We start from the raw sequence: 19560 nt of genomic DNA, 5'->3' as shown, positions 1-19560 counted from the left end.
TCATGGGAACAGTCCAGCCCGAACTGCCAAGCCATGTGTTTCCTGGACCGGAATCAAGCATCCTAGGACCGGTTTCCGGCTATTAGCCGTCTTCACCCAGGATAGCTTGATTCCAGTGGTGTGGAGAGCATGGGACTCACGTCTGAGCATACCCATCCCACTCGGGGTGACAAATGGAATAACAACAGTTGATGGACAGAATGCAGAGCAATGTCATACATTCACCCCAGTACAGTGATCTGGGCCTAAATCCATCGTTTTATTGCACTCCACACCACCCCAGTTCAGACATGGCCATATGCAAATCAGCCTTGACCCTGTGCCTCATGGGAACAGTCCAGCCCGAACTGCCAAGCAATGTCTTTCCTGTCATACATTCACCCCACTACTGGGGTGGTGTGGAGTGCAAAAAAACGATGGAATTAGGCCCAGATCTCTGTACTGGGGTGAATGTATGACATTGTTCTGCATTCTGTCCATCAATTGTTGTTTTTGCATTTGTTGTTTTTTCAAAATATAATACAACATTTATATACAAAGTAGAGATGAACTCATGAAGCCTTTTTAGGTCCCAGAAGAAAAGGGAAAAGGAGAGAATGCGGAATTAGAGCAGTGTCCAAGTTCCAGTTTGTTGGAACTTTAAATGCAACCTACATTGGTAATGATAGTCACTATTATAGATGGTATAGTAAAATGATTGAAAACACCAATTCATAGTGTACTTTAAATGTAAATGTCTTACCATTAGACTTTTTGCAGATAGAATAATAATTCTGATCACAGGTTGATGTTTTCCAGCGACCATTAACATCCAGATACACACATGCCATTTTCGTTGCTGGCTCTCCTGAATCCCATTTTGTGTACCTTGTTCTCCAGTTGTCAATCCATTTGTACTGACTATCAGTCTGAAATAATTTGTGATACAATGATATAGTTACTGGTTTACCATAGACAAATATCCATGTACTTTTTTTGTGCCACATGTCTTGAGTGAGTATCTAGTGCCTAATTCTCAAAACAATTGAAATTCAGCAGTTATAATTATGCCCGCAATGCACCGCTTATGACTTCCCATATTACATCACAGAAGACATCTCAAATGACATCACTGATGACATTATCAACAGAATCACACACCCACTCACACCACTATCTAACCTCTCATACACCCAGTCACACATTCATACAACCACTCACATACTCCTTCACAGACCAATACAAGTACTCACATAACCACTTTGACACCCATAGAGCCACTCAGACAACCACACCCACCCATACAGCTACTCATACAACCAGTCACTCACCCATACAACCACTTACAAAGCCACACACTGCCCCATACAGCTACTCATGCAGAACATTTGTTCACCCATACAGCAACTCATATACCCACCCACTCACTCACTCACTCACCCATATACTCTCTCAAAATAGCCACTCAATTACCCATACCAGCACCTACACAATCACTCACACATCCACACAACCACTTACATATCCATTCACACATCCATAAAAGCACCCCTACATCAACTTATTCACTCATACAGCCATTAACACATACAGTCACTCTCCACTACAGCCACTCACACACCAAGTTACTTAACTAAACATCCACTCAAACAGCCTCTCATTCGCTCATATAGCCACTAACACACACAGTCACTCACTCATACAGCCATTCAGACACCCACTCACTCACCCATACATTCACTAACACATCCATTCACCCACCTGTACAGGCACTGACATACCCACTCACTCACCAATACAGCCACTCACTCACCCACACAGCTGCTCACACACTCACTTATTCACCCATACAGCCACTCACACACCTAGTCACTCACATACCTACTCACACAAAATACACACATTTACACAGCTACTCATATAATATATGTTAATAAATGGAAAGCTCAAAGAAGCAAGTACCAGAACTCCAGTTCTTTTTTACCAAGAATAGACCTGCAGAGTCACCCACTCCAAGGAAAATAACTACCTCAAACAGGGAAGACTTTAGAGCTCGAGTGGACTTTTCCAACCCTCACGTTCAAGAGGATTCAGCAATCCAGGCAAAACTGCCAACCGCCAACCAGCCACCAGTTAAAAATAACTCAATTCTGTTTATCCCTGAATATAAGTCTAGACGATGCAGAGACATCCTCAACAGAGGGAACATTTTACAATTCATTCAAGCAATCAGGAGCTTGGTGGATACAAGCTCACACAATCTTGGAAGAATAGCATTTAAAAGCATGAAGGAACTTTCACAAAGAGAAATAACAAAGACAACCTGGTACTCGGAGGAAACAGCGAGGAGGATCCTGGATGAAGAACCTCAATTAAAGGCATGGGGAATTAAGATACTCCTCTAGCAAAAGCTGGGCTATCCAGATCCACTGGTACAAAACAAAAGAGATCAAGCAAATCCATCTACTGCATCACCGGGCATGTAGCCACTTAGAGGCGCCTGCACCACGGATGCATGACCAACCGAAAGAAAAGATCAGCACTGAGCAATTAGATCGAAGACTGGACTTGGCTAGCAAAAACGGTCTAACCTTCAACCATGATAAAACGAACGCAATGCAATGACATCCAAAAAAGTCACCTTCTAATTACTGTTGGCATTTGGCTGACACAACAATAAAAGTAGTTGAGGAATACAAGTGCTTAGGAGTGATAATAGACAATAAATGCACATTTAATTCACAAGAAGAAGCCATCAATAAAAGAGGCAACTCAATTGCGATAGCAATAAAATCCATCAAACACAAAACTGCCGGCCCATGCCTCATCCCAGTGCTACAAGTCTCGAAGCAAAGCTCATTCCAGATAATACTTATGGCAGTGAGTGCCTGAGGGGATGAGATGCGGCTATTTTAGACCGAACTGTCTCAAGAGCGGCTAGGATGATATTCAATCTACCCAAGTACGTCTCGCCAAACCCAAATAAGGCTAGAATTCAGCCTGCAGACCCAAAAAATCACCCGCATAGAAGCTGATGTCAAGTGCTGGCACAGGATCAAAAAGGCTGAAGTAGGAACACTGAATTCCCACCTATAGAATGAAATACACTTAAAGAAGGATTGCACAGCTATGAGCTATTTGACAGCATCAATTGACCGTCTGGGCCTTGAGGATCTCTGGGCAGCCTCAGGGATTCATCATTGTTTTAAACAACTTGTAAACAAGACAGTGAAAAGACTGTCCCTAGTAGAAGATAAGGTGGCACTCACAGAAAGGGCCCATGGATGGTTTGTTATGCATAGCTACGTTAAGTCTTCTCCGCAACCTTATCTAGGCGTGGGTCTCAACAGGAAAGAAAAATACCATCATTGTCGAATGGGCATTCTACCATCTCTGCCGCATCTTCCCCCTGGAAACGATCTCCGGCTCAGACAACATGCTGCTTATGCGGGGAAGTCAACAAGAGTCTATTGGACTTATTGTGCACCTGCGGAGAACTACAAGTTGAACAGCAACAGCTACTGAAGCCCATATTTTTAAGCACGGGGATAAGAACCTGCAGACAAGCAGTGAAGGCATGCTTCGGAGGTGGAGATGTCCAGCTATTGTGTCACTTTGCACGGTTTATGGAAGCCGCAGGGGAAAAAGCTCTGGCGTCAAGTGACCGGAAATCTTTAACACTGCAACCAAAAGATTTTTATAGTGCCACTTTTCAGTGAAAATCATATATTCAGGCCATCCCCCGCCCAGAAAATATATGCTGGAGCACAACACTCAACAGTAATACACCTTTGCCGCTGTTTATGAACCAACCAACCAATCATTGTACAGTTGTCCTCCTATAGAGACCTAAATATTGACTTCTTTAAGTATTAAGTTTCCTTGATCCCTATCCCCTTCACAAATGTTTTTTAGGCACCTTAAGTGACTGGATCAGTAAATATCTTGGAAAGTCATTTGCATAAATAATGGTCAAAAGAGTTCGCTAACTCACGGCACCTGATAATAGTTATTGATCACTGCTCCAACCATTTTAACACAATGAATGAATGTTTTATGATATGCTTTTTCGATTTTTCTTTTAATCAGGAATTTTGCTGATACATCTTTTTAATGTAAATTGTAAGAGTTTTTATCAACCAAATAATACATTATTACTTACTTCCTGACTCACCCATTCACTCACCAATACATTTATTTATTTTATTTTAAGGTTTTGTAGAGCGCGTAGTAACCCTCGAGCATCCCAGCGCTAGAACCAGAACTCAGGAGAGGAGAGGGTCGGAAGGGGGTCGGGGTTTAAGGGAAGAGAAAGGTCTTCAGAGCCTTCCTGAATTGGAGAAGATTAGGTTCAATTCTCAATCTCCGGGGAAGGTTGTTCCAGTGTTTGGCCGTATGGACCGAGAAGCGACGTCCTCCGGACCGGGCTTTTTTGACTCTGGGGACAGTAATGAAGTTCTCTCCGCTTGAACGGAGGGCCCTGCTCGCCTTGTAAGGGATGATGAGATCCTTGAGGAGGGGAGGGCCTTTGTCATGAAGAGTCTTATGGGCCAGACAAAGGGCTTTGAAAACAACCCTTTCTCTGACTGGGAGCCAGTGCAGGAGCTTCAAGGCTGGCTTTGCTGAGGATCTGGTGGGGGTATTGGTAAGTAGGCGGGCTGCGGAGTTTTGAATTTTCTGCAGGGTGTTGAGTGTGGCTTCGGGGGCACCCAGGTAAATTGCATTGCAGTAGTCCAGTCTTGCCAGAATGAGGCCCTGAATCAGCAGTTTCTTGGATGAGGCTGGGAGCAGGGGGAAGACCTTTCTGCAGGCCCTGAGGAGTCCAAAGCAGATTCCTGTCGTTTTTTTGGCTTGTGACCTGAAGCTCAGGTCTTTTTCGAGCCATATGCCCAGGCTCTTGACCTCCTCCTTCGGTGTAGGGGGGTCACCTAGACAGACGGGCCAGATGTCAGGTGGCAGGGAGGGCCCTTTATGTCCGAGCAGCAGAATCTCGGTCTTGGACCCATTTAGTTTCAGTGCTGAGAGGTTCATCCAGTTGTGGATTTCCGTGAGACAGTTGCGAAGGTCAGAGGGAGATTGGTGCGGGTGTGAGAGGGTTACCACCAGCTGGGTGTCGTCGGCGTAGTTGATGATTGAGACGCCGAAAGGGTTGACCAGTTTCTCCAGCGGGGACATATACACGTTGAATAACGTTGGGCTAAGTGATGAGCCCTGCGGTACTCCACAACGGAAGGGGATTGCGGGGGAGTGGCTGTCATTCTCCCAGACTTGAAAGGAGCGTCCATCTAGGAAAGATTTTAGCCACTTCAAGGCCATGCCCCTTACTCCGATGTCTCCCAGTCGTTGGATTAGGGTGTGGTGGCTCACAGTGTCGAAGGCCGCACTGAGGTCCAGGAGGATCACTGCCACTGATCCTCCCGTATCCAGAATGCTTCTGGCCTTCTCCACTGCTGCCAGGAGGGCGGTGTCGGTGCCCTGGCCTGGGCGAAACCCTGTCTGGGAAGTCCCGAGTAAGTTGTTGCTCTCAAGGAATAGTGATAGTTTTTTATTCACTAGCTTCTCCGTGATCTTACTGTTTCCTGGGAGGAGGGAGATGGGTCTGTAGTTGGCTAGGTCCAGGGGGTCTAGGGAGGGTTTCTTTAAAAGGCCTTTGACCACTGCAGCTTTCCAGCTAGGAGGGACTAGGCCCTGCGAAAGGGAGGAATTAATGAGGGACGTGAGGGGGGGGATGATGGTCCTGGTCACCTTTTTCAGAAAACGGAGAGGGGCGGGATCGCGAGGAGAGCCACTTTTAATTGTAGCCAGCGTCGCGGCTACCTCTTCTGTAGATACTGGGCCGAAGGTATCAAGACAGGGTGTGGTGCCATCAGGGGAGTGGGAACAGTGAAGTGGAGATTTAGAGGGCTCCCCGCCTAAGTTGTCAACCGCGTGAGGGGGAAGGGCCGCGAGAATTTTTTGGATTTTTACGTCGAAGAAGGTGGCAAGTTTAGTGCATTTGCTTTCCGCGGCTTTGGGATCCAAAGGTTTTGTTGGGGGGTCTGGGGCCTGGAGGAGTTCTTTAAGAACGGCAAAGGTTTCTTGTGCCGAGCAGGAGGCATTTTTGATTCTATCTTCGTAGAACTCGCTTTTGGTATTGCGGAGCTCCGTTTTATAGGATTTTAGCGAGGCCCGAAATGTATCTTTCTTGTCTGCCGTTTTGTCTTTCCTCCATAGGCGTTCGTTCCTCTTGCATTCCTTTCGTAGTATATTTAATTCGGGGGTGTACCAAGGGGAAGGGTTGACTCTTTTGGTACGTTTGAGGGTACTGGATTTCGGGAGGATGTCATCCAGAGATTGGGAGATCCATGTATTGAATCTGGTGTCAGCCGTGATAGCGTCTTGAGAAGGGGAAGGGGTATCTTCACTTAATTTAGCTGCCCATTCCTCTGGGACCAATTTATGCCAGCGTCTGATAAGGGTTCTGAATTTGGGAGGTTGGGGTGGAGGGATGTTGATGTGCCATTCGAAAGGGACCAGGAAGTGATCGGTCCAAGGGAGGGGGACGTGAGGGCGAGTGTTCAGATCTTGGATGTTTGTAAATATGGGATCGAGTAGCTGTCCTTTGTCGTGGGTGGCCTGTGGGTTTTTTAGGTCGAGGCCCGTGGAGGCAATATCTTGCAGGAGTTCTGCAGCCTGCTTGTCGACCGGGTCCAGGAAGTGAATATTAAGGTCCCCCAATAGGAGATAGTTGGAGGAGGTCGTGCAGTGAGTTTGCTCGGAAATTCGGCGAGTTGGCCAGGGGGGCGATATACGAGCAGTCCCGACAAAGATGTTACTGGGGAGATTTGGATCGAGAAGTGGCAGCTTTCACAGCCTTTGATGTTGCCATCAGAGATTCTGCAGGTGAGGACGTCCTTGGAAATTACGGCTAGGCCGCCTCCTCTACCAACTGGTCTATTCAAAGAGTAGATTTGATAGCCAGGGGGGAGTGCTAAGACTATGTCAGGGCCATTGTTGTTAGTGAGCCATGTTTCAGTGAGAAACAGAATATCCAAAGCGTGGTTTAGGATCAGGAGGTTAATTTCATGCGCATGTTTAACGAGCGACCTGCAGTTAAGGAGGCCTAGTTGAAGTCCACCAGGTGCCGGGTCTGTGCCGGGAGGGTTGCAGAGACTGCAGCCGGGGAAGGGACTATCGCCCGTATGGGTGTAATTGCAGAGGGGGTGTTTTTGTGTGTTAAGGGCCAGGAGCCTGTCCCGGGTGTAGGTCGGGCATTTCATAGTAGAAATGGGCAGAGTAACTGGGCCCGGGTCCGGCTGGGCCCGGACGGTCCCAGACGGGCTTGCCTTAGGCGCGCCTTCGGCGCGCTGACGGCGCGCCCGCTGCGCCCGTCCGCTGCGCGTACGGTGTGGACACATACTTTATGGGGAGAACACCGAGGGAGGGGGTGTGGCCTCCAAGGGGGCGTGGCCAATCGTCACGCCGGCAATGGCGCTTCGTTTGTTTTTGGCGTTCGTTGGGCCAGGTGAGTCCTACTTTAAAATCAGAGGGAAGCTCAAGTGACACAGTATCAAAGTACACACAGTTTTTAAAACAGTAAAAAGCCTATCTCCCGGCTTTCCGCCTCAGGAGTTGCGAGTGTTCTAGCAGGCGGCGCTTGCAGTCAGCGCTTAAATACCTGAAGGGCGGGAGGGGGCGTGGCCTCCAAGGGGCTTGGCCAATCGTCACGCCGGCAATGGCGCTTCGTTTGTTTTTGGCGTTCGTGGGGCCAGGTGAGTCCTACTTTAAAATCAGAGGGAAGCTCAAGTGACACAGTATCAAAGTACACACAGTTTTTAAAACAGTAAAAAGCCTATCTCCCGGCTTTCCGCCTCAGGAGTTGCGAGTGTTTTAGCAGGCGGCGCTTGCAGTCAGCGCTTAAATACCTGAAGGCGGGAGGGGGCGTGGCCTCCAAGGGGGCGTGGCCAATCGTCACGCCGGCAATGGCGCTTCGTTTGTTTTTGGCGTTCGTGGGGCCAGGTGAGTCCTACTTTAAGATCAGAGGGAAGCTCAAGTGACACAGTATCAAAGTAATATATCATGTGTCACCATGAGATCATGGCGACATCCCTGAAAGTAGGGCACTCCTTAGGGTTCCCAACAAATGAGATTCCAAATGTTCGAAAAAGAATTTTAATCATTCATAGTTCGATTTTTTGTAAAGTTCATTACTTGAATGTTTCACAATGAATATGCTCCAAGAAACTTATTTCCATGCTCCAATGCATTTCGGGCTATGGTGAGCCCTTCATCGGGGAGCCTCTGCAATCAAATCAGACATAGCAATCGGTGTCATATACAACAGTATATTTTTAGTCGAAAGTATGGACACTATAAACGACCCAGGCGGGGTCTTAGAAAAGGAAAGAGAGAAAGAAAAAAAGTCTACTCAACCCTAAGGAGCCGGAGCACACAGAAAGACAAAAAGAAGCAAAACATTTGATCATCAACATTTCTGATGTTACTCTAAGCAAACATGAAATGGATCTATTGTCCAAAGGCACATCTTTTGTACCAACGTACAGGACTAACCCACTTGAACTTCAAGTTGATACGTATAAATTCATACGGAAATTGAAGCTACGCCATTATTTTGACCACGTTCTACCACCTCTGCCGGTTAAACAAGATTTACTGTTGGGCCTTAGACCTGCCAGCACTTTTGAGGCACCCACAAGCCATAAGAGTATTGATCTCTTTGAGAACCTAGTGAATCAGGATATTTTGAAATTGAACTACAAAAAGAAGAATCAAAGAAACATCACTCAAAAAGATCAGGATATCTTGAGAAGACTGTCAACCAACAAAGAAATTAAATGCATAAAGGCCGACAAGGGCGGCGCCCTGGTGATAATGAATTCATCCTTATACCATCGCAAAATGTTAGAACATATACAAGATGAACAAACCTATATGAAATTACCAGGGAACCCTACAATGCAATTTAAAGAGATTTTGACTAACATAGTACAAAAGGCATATGAAAATGGCACTATAGACGACAGAACAAAGAAATACTTGTTAACACCATTCCCTAAGAGTCCTACTATCTATTTGATACCAAAGATACACAAGAGCCTGGAGGATCCTCCTTTCAGGCCTATTGTGTCTACTAGAGGTTCACTTCATGAACCGGTCGGTAAGTTCATTGACCGGTATTTACAACCGAGCGTCAAAAATATGCAGAGCTACATTCAGGACACTGCCGACTTCCTGAGAAAACTGTCGGAATTGAACATCGTGGGAGATGATCAGATCTTACTGTGTACCGCAGATGTTCGTTCTTTATATACTTCAATCCCCCATGCTGGTGGAATTGAGGCTATGGAGAAATCAATTTTGGAAAGCAACTTATCACCAGACATGCAACATTTTCTCATGGAACTCACCATGTTCACTCTATATCAGAGTTACTTTCAACTCGAGGACGACTGGTTCCTACAGCTGTCTGGAACCTCGATGGGTAATTGCGCGGCGCCCACCTACGCCAATATTTACATGAAGCACTTTGAGCAGACCCAGATCTACGACAATCCCATTTGGACCAACAATGCCATAATGTACGCACGTTACATTGACGATGTTTTCATCGCATGGAAAGATACTGAAGAATCTTTATCCCAGGCCCTCACAAGCTTGAACCAAGCAAATGATCGTATACAGTTCACCTGGGAGATAGACAACCAATCCATCACGTTTTTGGATGTCAAAGTTACCATCACTAAAAATGGTTTGGAAACAGACCTATTTCGAAAAAAAACTGATCGCAATAATACATTGCTTTTCTCAAGTCACCACCAAGGTTCATTGATAACACATCTACCAGCATCACAAATGTTGAGAATCAGACGGATTACCTCCAATCCAGATCAAACATTGGTTAGACTGCAAGAAATGGGTGAAAGATTCTTAGCTAGGGGATATCCCCCCACACTGATTGAAGACGCCAAAAAGAAAGCTATCGACACCCCCAGAGAATCACTGCTAGTTAAGGTTCCTCCAAAGACCAGTAACAGAATGGTATTAGTGTCTAAATTTTCTAATATGAGCACTACATACAAACGAATAATCTTGAAACATTGGCCTATCATGAGTGTTGAACCTGATTTTGGTATGACTTTCAAGGACCCACCTCTGTTTGCATACACCCGTAGTGCCAATCTCAAGGAACTTCTAACCAACAAACCTCAAGAGAAAACGCCTCCGAAAGGAACTAGACCTTGTAAAAATTGTGGAAACTGTAATAACATAATTCCTGGAACCATAGTTTGTCACCCAATGAGAGGCAATCCTATCAAATTGAGTGTGGACGCCACATGTGATTCAACAAACGTTGTGTATTTAATTAAATGTCCCTGCGGGAAATGCTACGTAGGGAAGACTGAGAGAAAGATAAAAACTCGAATCAATGAACATAAATCGAACATTAGACTTCAGAACATCAAATCCAACGTAGCTGTGCACTTTAATGAACATAAACACAATGTCTCTCAGCTCAAATTCTTAATTTTGGAACAAGTGCGAAAAAGAGAAGGAATTGATAACACCAAGCACTTACTCCAAAGAGAGATGGCCTGGATTTATCGTATGGAAACCATGAGGCCGGCTGGTCTCAACGATCGTTTGGAATTTGCATGCTTTGTATAAATCATCGTTATATCTTTGCATACACTGTTCCGTTATATGCAACTACAGCAAACTATTTTCTGTTCCGTAATTTGTAACTATTGTAAATTATTCACACTGTTCACCTTTTGATTTACCATTCTAAGATGGCTACCGTGTGTTTTTTTGAATGTCGGGCTATCTGCTAGTTAGTCCGTTTTTGATTTCACTTTTGAATGCTTACTAATTTCACTACACTTCCGGGATCACCGACACTGGCGTTTTTTACACGCGCATTAACTCAGAAGCACCGTGAGTACCCATAGCCTGTCCTTCACTTTAAAGTTAACCGCATGTCATGCGCTTTTGTAAATTTACCGCGATCTTGCTAGCATGCTTGTTCACGCTATGATAACATTTATACTTCGCGCAGATGCGTTTTTTAACAATAGACATCATGAGGCGTCCCTTGATACCGCTAAGCATTTCCACAAGTTGGGTCCTCAATGGCAAGTTATGCTCACGTTTTAAGCCTGTGCACGTTAATGATTTCTTACTCACGTTAATGATTTTTCACTCGCGTTTGACCTGCGGTAAAAGTGGTTAGTGGAGCACTTGATACACACGTAATTTTCACTTTTATGCTGTCATTGTCACCTAGGATTTATTAACACGGATAAACTATGGTTTTAATATACTGTTGTATATGACACCGATTGCTATGTCTGATTTGATTGCAGAGGCTCCCCGATGAAGGGCTCACCATAGCCCGAAATGCATTGGAGCATGGAAATAAGTTTCTTGGAGCATATTCATTGTGAAACATTCAAGTAATGAACTTTACAAAAAATCGAACTATGAATGATTAAAATTCTTTTTCGAACATTTGGAATCTCATTTGTTGGGAACCCTAAGGAGTGCCCTACTTTCAGGGATGTCGCCATGATCTCATGGTGACACATGATATATTAGTAAGAGACGTGTTGGACGGACACGTTACCTGTTAAGGAGCACCTAAGTATTAAAAGTACATTCTACGAAAACTTACACTAAGCAAAAAATAAGCTGTGCGCTTCCTATTTCAGTATTTCACAGTATCAAAGTACACACAGTTTTTAAAACAGTAAAAAGCCTATCTCCCGGCTTTCCGCCTCAGGAGTTGCGAGTGTTCTAGCAGGCGGCGCTTGCAGTCAGCGCTTAAATACCTGAAGGCGGGAGGGGGCGTGGCCTCCAAGGGGCGTGGCCAATCGTCACGCCGGCAATGGCGCTTCGTTTGTTTTTGGCGTTCGTGGGGCCAGGTGAGTCCTACTTTAAAATCAGAGGGAAGCTCAAGTGACACAGTATCAAAATACACACAGTTTTTAAAACAGTAAAAAGCCTATCTCCCGGCTTTCCGCCTCAGGAGTTGCGAGTGTTCTCACTCACCCGCACAGCTGCTCATATATTCAAATATTTACCCATACTGCCACTCACATACCCAGTCACTCACACACCTACTCACTCATGGATACACACATTTACACAGCCACTCAAAATATATATGTAAAAAAATGGATCTCTCATCAGTAGTACACAAAGTAAGTATGTTCAACACTCAGAAACGTTTAGAAAACACTCACAATCACTGGATGATGAGCACAGGGCTAGCGTTAGCACTGGTGGCACCCTGTGCGACAATGTTTGTTGGCCCCCCACAATAACCACCATCGCCAAGGATTCCCTCACTACCACCATTTGTCAGTGCCCCTAAGGTCTCCATAATCACTGTCTTTCAGATTCATTTAGTTTTACAGCACCACTCATACCATTTTAAGATGTCAGAACACTTTACATCACACACTCATTACACCGAGATAATCAATCATCGGTGTGTAAATCAGTATATGGGAAATGTTACATAAGACTGAGACCTACAAGGAGTAGGAGTCACATTTCATCCATACAGGGAGGCGGTATAGTTTGAGAGTCCTTGGACTGGAAAAGCACAAATTCAGAATTTAAAATGTAACACCATTGCTAGGGGTATTCTTTAATAATTACATGCAGCTCTTTGATGGCAGTTAATAGCTCACTGACCTATATAATGATTTTTGTGGCAGTTAATAGCTCACTGACCTGTATAAGGATTTTAACCTACAAACATCAAGTCACAAAATGATCTCTGACAAAGGCGGTAACCCACTGACCAATTTATTTTATATGCACTTTGTGATGTGATTGGGACACCTTCTTTGCTGCAGGCATATTAACCCTCTGCGGTATGATGATTCAAAGCTTTCATTAGACAAAGCTCTGGTCTCTCTTCATGAAGAACATTAATCACCAGAGCTGTCATTTTTAATGATGCCAGAAAATTGCTGGGACCCTAGATCGCACAATCCTGCAGGAAGAAAGAGTTATAGAAGCACTGAGCAGAGAGACAGAAGAGTTTTTTTTCATTTTAACTGGGGCTCGGCTGCGTCTGGAATAATCTGGGATGCTTATAAAGCCTTTCTAAGGGAAGGATTAGGGGCACTGGCTGCAGAAAACAGACGAAGATACTATAAATAAGTGTCTATAGTCGAGGGGCAGGTTCGCTCTTTAGAAAAAGATCTGACTGACCACAAGGTAGACATTGAAGCCCAGGCAAGACTGCTACAGGTAGTGCCGGAAGCAAAATATAACTTGGCAGCAATTCTACATGAACGGGTTAGGAAAAAGTGTGAGGTTAGTCGACTGGCCCATTTCAAATACAGTGAGGGATGCAGTAAGCTGTTGGCCTGGAAGGTTAAAAGAGAGCAGAGGAGAAACAGGATAGACCAGGTCAAATGCGAATACACAGGAGTCTTAATCAGTGACAATAAGAATATCGAGCATGCTTTTCACAGCTATTATAGTAGAGTCTACAAAGAAAATCTAAAAACTACCCAAGATGAGGTGGAAGCATGGCTGGGGAAAGGCTGTAAAAACCCCCTTACAACAGATAAGAGCAGGCAAATGAATGGGAGTTTAGGGAGAAGGAAGTAGATCTCGCATTGAGACAGGCAAGAGGGGTCCTTATCACTGCTCTGATTTAATTTATATATAGAGCCCTTAGCCAGGAAAATTAGGGAGGATCCAGGGATTACACCCTTTCAATATAATGGCTGAAGCAAGAACATGGGTCTATACGCAGATGATATCCTCATTTACACAACCAACTTACAAAATACATTGAGTCGTATCACAACTTTGACGGCAGATTTTGGAAAAACCTCGGGTTATGAAATAAATAGGAGCAAGACCGAGGTTATGTCTTGTAACCTGGGAGTAGGAGAAGCAGCTAGTAGGGGGTGTAATGAGATATCTGGGAGTCATGATACCACAGGATATTACTAAAATAACCAAAGTCAATTTTGAGAAGATTAAGAAAGATGTTAGTGCGCTCCTTAAAATTTGGGCGCATCTCAAGCTCACCTTATTGGGTCGGGTAAACCTAATAAAAATGATGATTCTCCCGAAACTAACTTTCTTGTTTGATAAGATTCCCCTTCCTTTTGAAAAAGATTGGCTTAACAAGTTGCAAGGCCAAATCAGCAGCTTTATTTGGTCAAGCAAAGGACCCAGAATAGCCTGGAAGAAATTGAGAAGGAGGGTGGAGAAAGGGGGTATAGCATTACCAGCTTTTTTTGGGGCTTTTTTATTAAAGAACGGGAAAATGCTGTTGAATACATCCACACTATCTGAGATTGGGAGACTATCGTGAGTAATGTCAAGGCAAGAGCCAAGGGGTAATTTTGTCTTCATGTTCAAATACGCAGACCCTAAGTACTTTAAAAAAGTCAGGTTAAAGATCTTGAGGGCCCTGGCAGGGAAATGGTATAGGGTTAAAATAAATTCTTTAAAAATACCATACTTTAGCCTAATGGATCCTATTCGGGATTCACCTGGCTCACCGGAGTGGACAAAAGATTTATTGGCTCGACCACTGAAAGAGGCAGGTTTAACACGATGGAACCATATAATGCAAGACGGTCACTTAAGAACCTGGGAAACATGTAATCATCTTTCAGATCATCAAGTGTTCAGATTTAAGTACCTGCAAAAGCAGAGTTGGTTCCAAGACCCAGGTATGATAATAGGAAAACCAAATGAACTCGAAGATAGACTTTTGCTTGAGGCAGTACTCAAGAAGGAGCTAGCAACAATCTACTGGTTGATGGTGGAATTGGCAGATGGTGCCTTCGCATTGCCAACGAAACCATGGGGAAGATGCTTGTCGGAGTCATCGCTGGAACACAAGTGGTAAGTATCTATGTCTATGTTGTTTAAAATAGTTAAACCCGCACACCTGAGAAGAAACCATATTTTCTACATCCACAGAGCGTACTGGACTCCTCAGAGGTTGTCAAACTTTGGGAGAGGAGGGGACATGGCTTGCCCTAAGTGTGGCAGTTTGAAAGAGGATGATGTACACATGTTTGTGGATTGTCCAGAGATTCAGCCATTCTGGAATGATGTGAGTAGGGCCTTGTTTATTATGCTGAAGTTTGATATTAAGGAAAGTGTTTTGCTTGTTATCTTTAGATGTGTGGATTCCCTTGCAAAAATTACAAAAAACCAGGCAAGGCTTATTTTTTATTCAATGCTGCTGCTGATGTCATTAGTGATGTCACTGACCATGTCATGAATGATGTAATATGTGACATCATCAGCAGTGCATTGCGGGGGCGCGAGTTTTAGTTAGCTCAACTGACTATAACGGCAGAATTTCTAAGGTTTTGTATGAGTGAAATGTCCAACTAACTATAACGTCACTGAAACCTATGGTTTTTTCAGTGAATTTCATAGTTTGTGAAATGCTAAATTCTATTTATAATGTTCATTAAACCTGTTTTTTTCAGTGATTTTAAATTATCATTCCATTCTTAACCTAGTGAAAACAGCTAATATCGGCAGTTTTCCAGCAATAGCTTCCGCAAAAAAAATCGCCACAAATGAGAGCAACAACTAACGCTAATAATATGCAGAGTAGGCGTTCGCGTGCAAAAATAACACGAAAATAACACTTCCCGATATTTTCAACGAGCAGCCAAATCTGGGGTGCGATCCAAAAACAGGTGATGAGCTGCGTTAGCAGTAGGACTTTAACATCTGCCTTTTACTGGTGTAAACCAGTACGACTACCTACAGTGTGAAAGGGAGCCCAGCCCAGAATCACATCTAAAGACCTACATATGTCATAGAGTTACTGATCATGGAGCTCCGACACCCAAGAAGGCCACAACACCCATTGCCACCACCCTCAGGACCTCGCCCCGGTCCACCCCTCTGCCTACTACCACCAAGGCAGTGCAGAACAGCGGACCTTCCATAAATGGCATGGTCCCTCAGCCACACAATAGCTGAATGGTGGGAGATGTGGCAACCAAGTATGTGTGAAGGACGCAAGTCACTCATCAATAATAATGCACACAATACCAAATGTAGCAATGATGTGCTGGACAGACCTCACTATGCAGAGCACAAACCTCTCCATGTGGATATGCACTGCTGGTGCTTGTAGTGTTGTGGACTATAGACGCAACCATGTTACCTCAGGCACTGGGTACGATCTCAGTCATGTAGCTCTGTTGTACCCCCCTGGAAGAGGAAGCGGAGTGGGCTGGTCCAACGTATGCCACGTGGCTGTGGGCACTTCCTGACCGATGCCTTCGGCCTACACTGCGGTCAGCAGGGCTCACAATTCAGATCAAGCCACGATTTGCAGATGACGCAGTCCAGTAGGCAAGAGAGATTGTTCCGAGTGTGGCTCGGCTGCTCCACGCTTCATCGCTGGCTGTGCACATGCTGAGCACCACACCTACCATTAACTCTATGCAGCTCAAGTCAACGCCACGTGGCTGTGGGCCCTTCCTGACCGCTGCCTCCAGCCTACACTGAGGTCAACAGGGCTCACAATTCAAGATTAGTACCAATGCAAATTGTGTGAGAGACTATAATCGGTTAAGAAAACCAAATGCTCCCAATCTGTGCAGCTTAAATGAACGCCACGTGGCTGTGGCCCTTTGCTGACCGCTGTCACCTGCCTACACTGTGCTCAGTAGGACTCACAATTCAAATTCAGTCTTCATTCATTAATTTCAGAGTTCATTATGCAACAAACTAAAACATCCTTGCAACCTACATATTTCAACAGTGTATTCCATGAATGTTTTATCTTTTTTTCCATACACCTACACTGCGGTCAGCAGAGCTCACAATTTAAATTGAGACTTGATTTATTTATTGCGGAGACAATTGTACTCTATGTCTTCGAACTTTGTCAAGAGGAAGTGACTAAAAACATTCCACGATGTCTGTGCAGACTACTACCTTCTATTGACACTAGCGATAGCAGGGCTCACAATTCACATCGAGTTGTGATTCTGTGGCTCGCCTGCACCACGCATCATCACTGGCTGTGCAGACGCTAAATGCTTCTAATACCCCTATCTCAGTGCAGCACAACTCATGCACCCTTTCTGATATAATATTTTGTGTATCATTTCACATCTGCTGTCCTACCTCAGTGTATCACAAGTCATGAACCCTTTACAATAGAATCTTTACTCTATGATCTCACATCTGGTACCCGTACCTTAGTGCAGCACAAATCATTGACCCTTTACGATTGAATCTCTGTGTCTGATCCAATGATTACAGTTGTACTTGTTTTCAGCACTATTCCCGGAGGGTAGGCTTACAATCATCCCACATGCATCCAGCACAGACATCACTGGACTTGTGACCCTGGTAATAAAAAGGAGTCAAGCGCACATGCCAGTACCCAGTTCCACTATCTATCTGTGTCTGTGTGTTCATTATGTATGCAACATGCTGGCCCTAGGCCCTACCACATTACATAGTGCTCTGGACAGTGTATGCAATCATCTTACCTTTAACAGTGGGGGAAAACTTTAGTTATGTAACTTTGTCTCGGTCATTGTACAAGTACGTACATCGAGACTGCATCATTAGACTCCTACAAGCAGAGTGTACAGAGAATTTATAAGTGCGTGAGGATCGTCACAGTGATTGTATAAGTACATATTTTGGCGCAGCCTAACTCCGACAACAAGCTTGTCTCTAATTGGCTGCCCTCCATGTGCCAAAAACTGAAACTTCAACTTTCCATTGCCCTGTATTACTACAGCTGCAACACTCCACTGAATGTGCAATAAACATTCATATCCACACAGATGTCTCATGTCCACCATCTTTCTGGTGTGGAACTATGGATGAATATAGGGTCAGTAATTCCCCGTACCTTCCATATTGGCCATATTGTTGGACTTGGCTCACAGAGTAATACTTTGGCTTTTGCAACCCGGGTGACGGTAGCACTCCAATACGGACACCCGCATCCACTGTTGTCAGATTTTTTAAGCTTTCTATACCCCAAAGCCAACCAAAAAGTAGCCCAAACTAGCCCAATATTGCTACTTTAGGGAAGGAGGGCAGGGACAGCGTGAAGCAGGCGGTGAATGCATTGGAATTGATGTTGCAGCAGGATGCCAAGTAAATATTTGTCTAATGAAGCACTTTACCATACTACTTTTCTGGAGCGCTGTATTTATATTTATAATCTGGCAACTAGCACAAACCAAACTTTTACCACACAACTGGCAAAATATAGCCCAATTGTGCGTGATCTAGCCCAATCCGGCAACACTGATGCCACAGCCACTCTTTCACGGTTAATATACACCCACACCACACCCATCCAGCACAGGCATCACAGGACACGTGACCCTACTAATATAAAAGACCGGGCACAGGTGCTCTACGCCATTTTAAAGTTTAGAGTGTGTGGCCTCACTTCTCACTGAGTTAGTAGCACTGCAAGCACTGGGCGGGTGTACAACCTGCGATGATGATAGGTGCACTAGTATGTCCTCGGCCACGGCGATATCAAGATTCAGTTCCAAATATGAGACCTATTACCTTGCAGAATAAAGCTGCATGATGTGGAGGGTGTCGTGACTGTGAAAAGGTGAGCAGTGAGGCCCTGTTGCGCAGTGTCGGGCAGATACCTCTGGGCGGTGGGAGTGCCAGGGGTACAGTAGCCTGAATGCAGAAAGACGGCAGAGTGATTTAGGCCTACCCACTCGTATATATTCTGCCACAGCGTTGGATTGGTAACGCGGGCACTGGTGCAATGCCCTAAGGGCCGGTGCCTAGTTCCAACTGTGGGCTGCTTTTTGGAGCAGTCTAGGGGCACATTTGGCAGGTGTTGCTGTTGTTTGGATACAGCTGTGGCCCAGTGGGCGTCTGAATGGCCTTTCTGGAGGCAGATGGGCGTCACTACCTCATGATTAGCAACAGGCAGAGGTGTCATTTTCTTTCTCTCGCAGGGCCGCCCATTAATGTATGCATACCTAACAGGGCAGGGAGCCTGAGCAGAAATGGCCTCACTCCTTTTTAAGTCACCAGTGTAAATGAATCCGTATATTTTTTTGTATCTCCCCCATCATCCTTTTTAAATCAAATGTTACCGAAGCAGTGTTTTGAGAAAAGTGGGCCACTTTTATTTTAGTGTGCCCAGGCCGATTTTGAAACCTAAGCCAACCCTGCTCTGCCATTACTAATTCTGTACTATCTTTCAGATGTGGGAACTTGAGAGTTCCACTAGGTTGTGGCACGTGGTTGGAGATAGAGCGGTAGCGTAAAGGTAATTTGTGACGGTTTTGTACACAGTGTGGGCACTCAATGTCCCTCCTCAGCTCTTCCTTTCTCTCCCTCACACTCTTTCCATCTCCCTCTTCCTCTTACACTGTGCGTCTCTTACTCGCTCTCTCTCTCTTCCTCTCTCTGTTTCTCTCTCTCTCTCACACTTCCTCTGTTTCTCTGTTCCTCTTTTTCACACTCTTTCTCTTTCTCTCTCTCACTGTTTCTCTCTCTCCCTTCGTCTTTCACACTTTCTATCTGTCTTCTTGTCTTCTTTCTTTTTCTCTCTCT

General features: G+C 44.8%; 1 protein-coding gene across 1 annotated transcript in view; it reads right to left on the bottom strand.

The window, feature by feature from the left end:
• LOC144784640 (macrophage mannose receptor 1-like) overlaps positions 1 to 19560 on the bottom strand; it is a 765034-nt gene that overhangs the window by 83475 nt on the left and 661999 nt on the right. The window contains exon 25 of the mRNA XM_078663569.1: positions 743 to 908. Coding sequence (XP_078519695.1) covers positions 743 to 908 — 166 coding nt within the window. The remainder of the gene's footprint in view (positions 1 to 742; positions 909 to 19560) is intronic.

The sequence above is a fragment of the Lissotriton helveticus genome, chromosome 10 (assembly GCF_964261635.1).
Source record: "Lissotriton helveticus chromosome 10, aLisHel1.1, whole genome shotgun sequence".
NCBI classification, from domain to species: Eukaryota; Metazoa; Chordata; class Amphibia; order Caudata; family Salamandridae; genus Lissotriton; species Lissotriton helveticus.
Note: the sequence above shows the minus strand (reverse complement) of the source record. Positions and strands in the feature narration are given on the sequence as shown.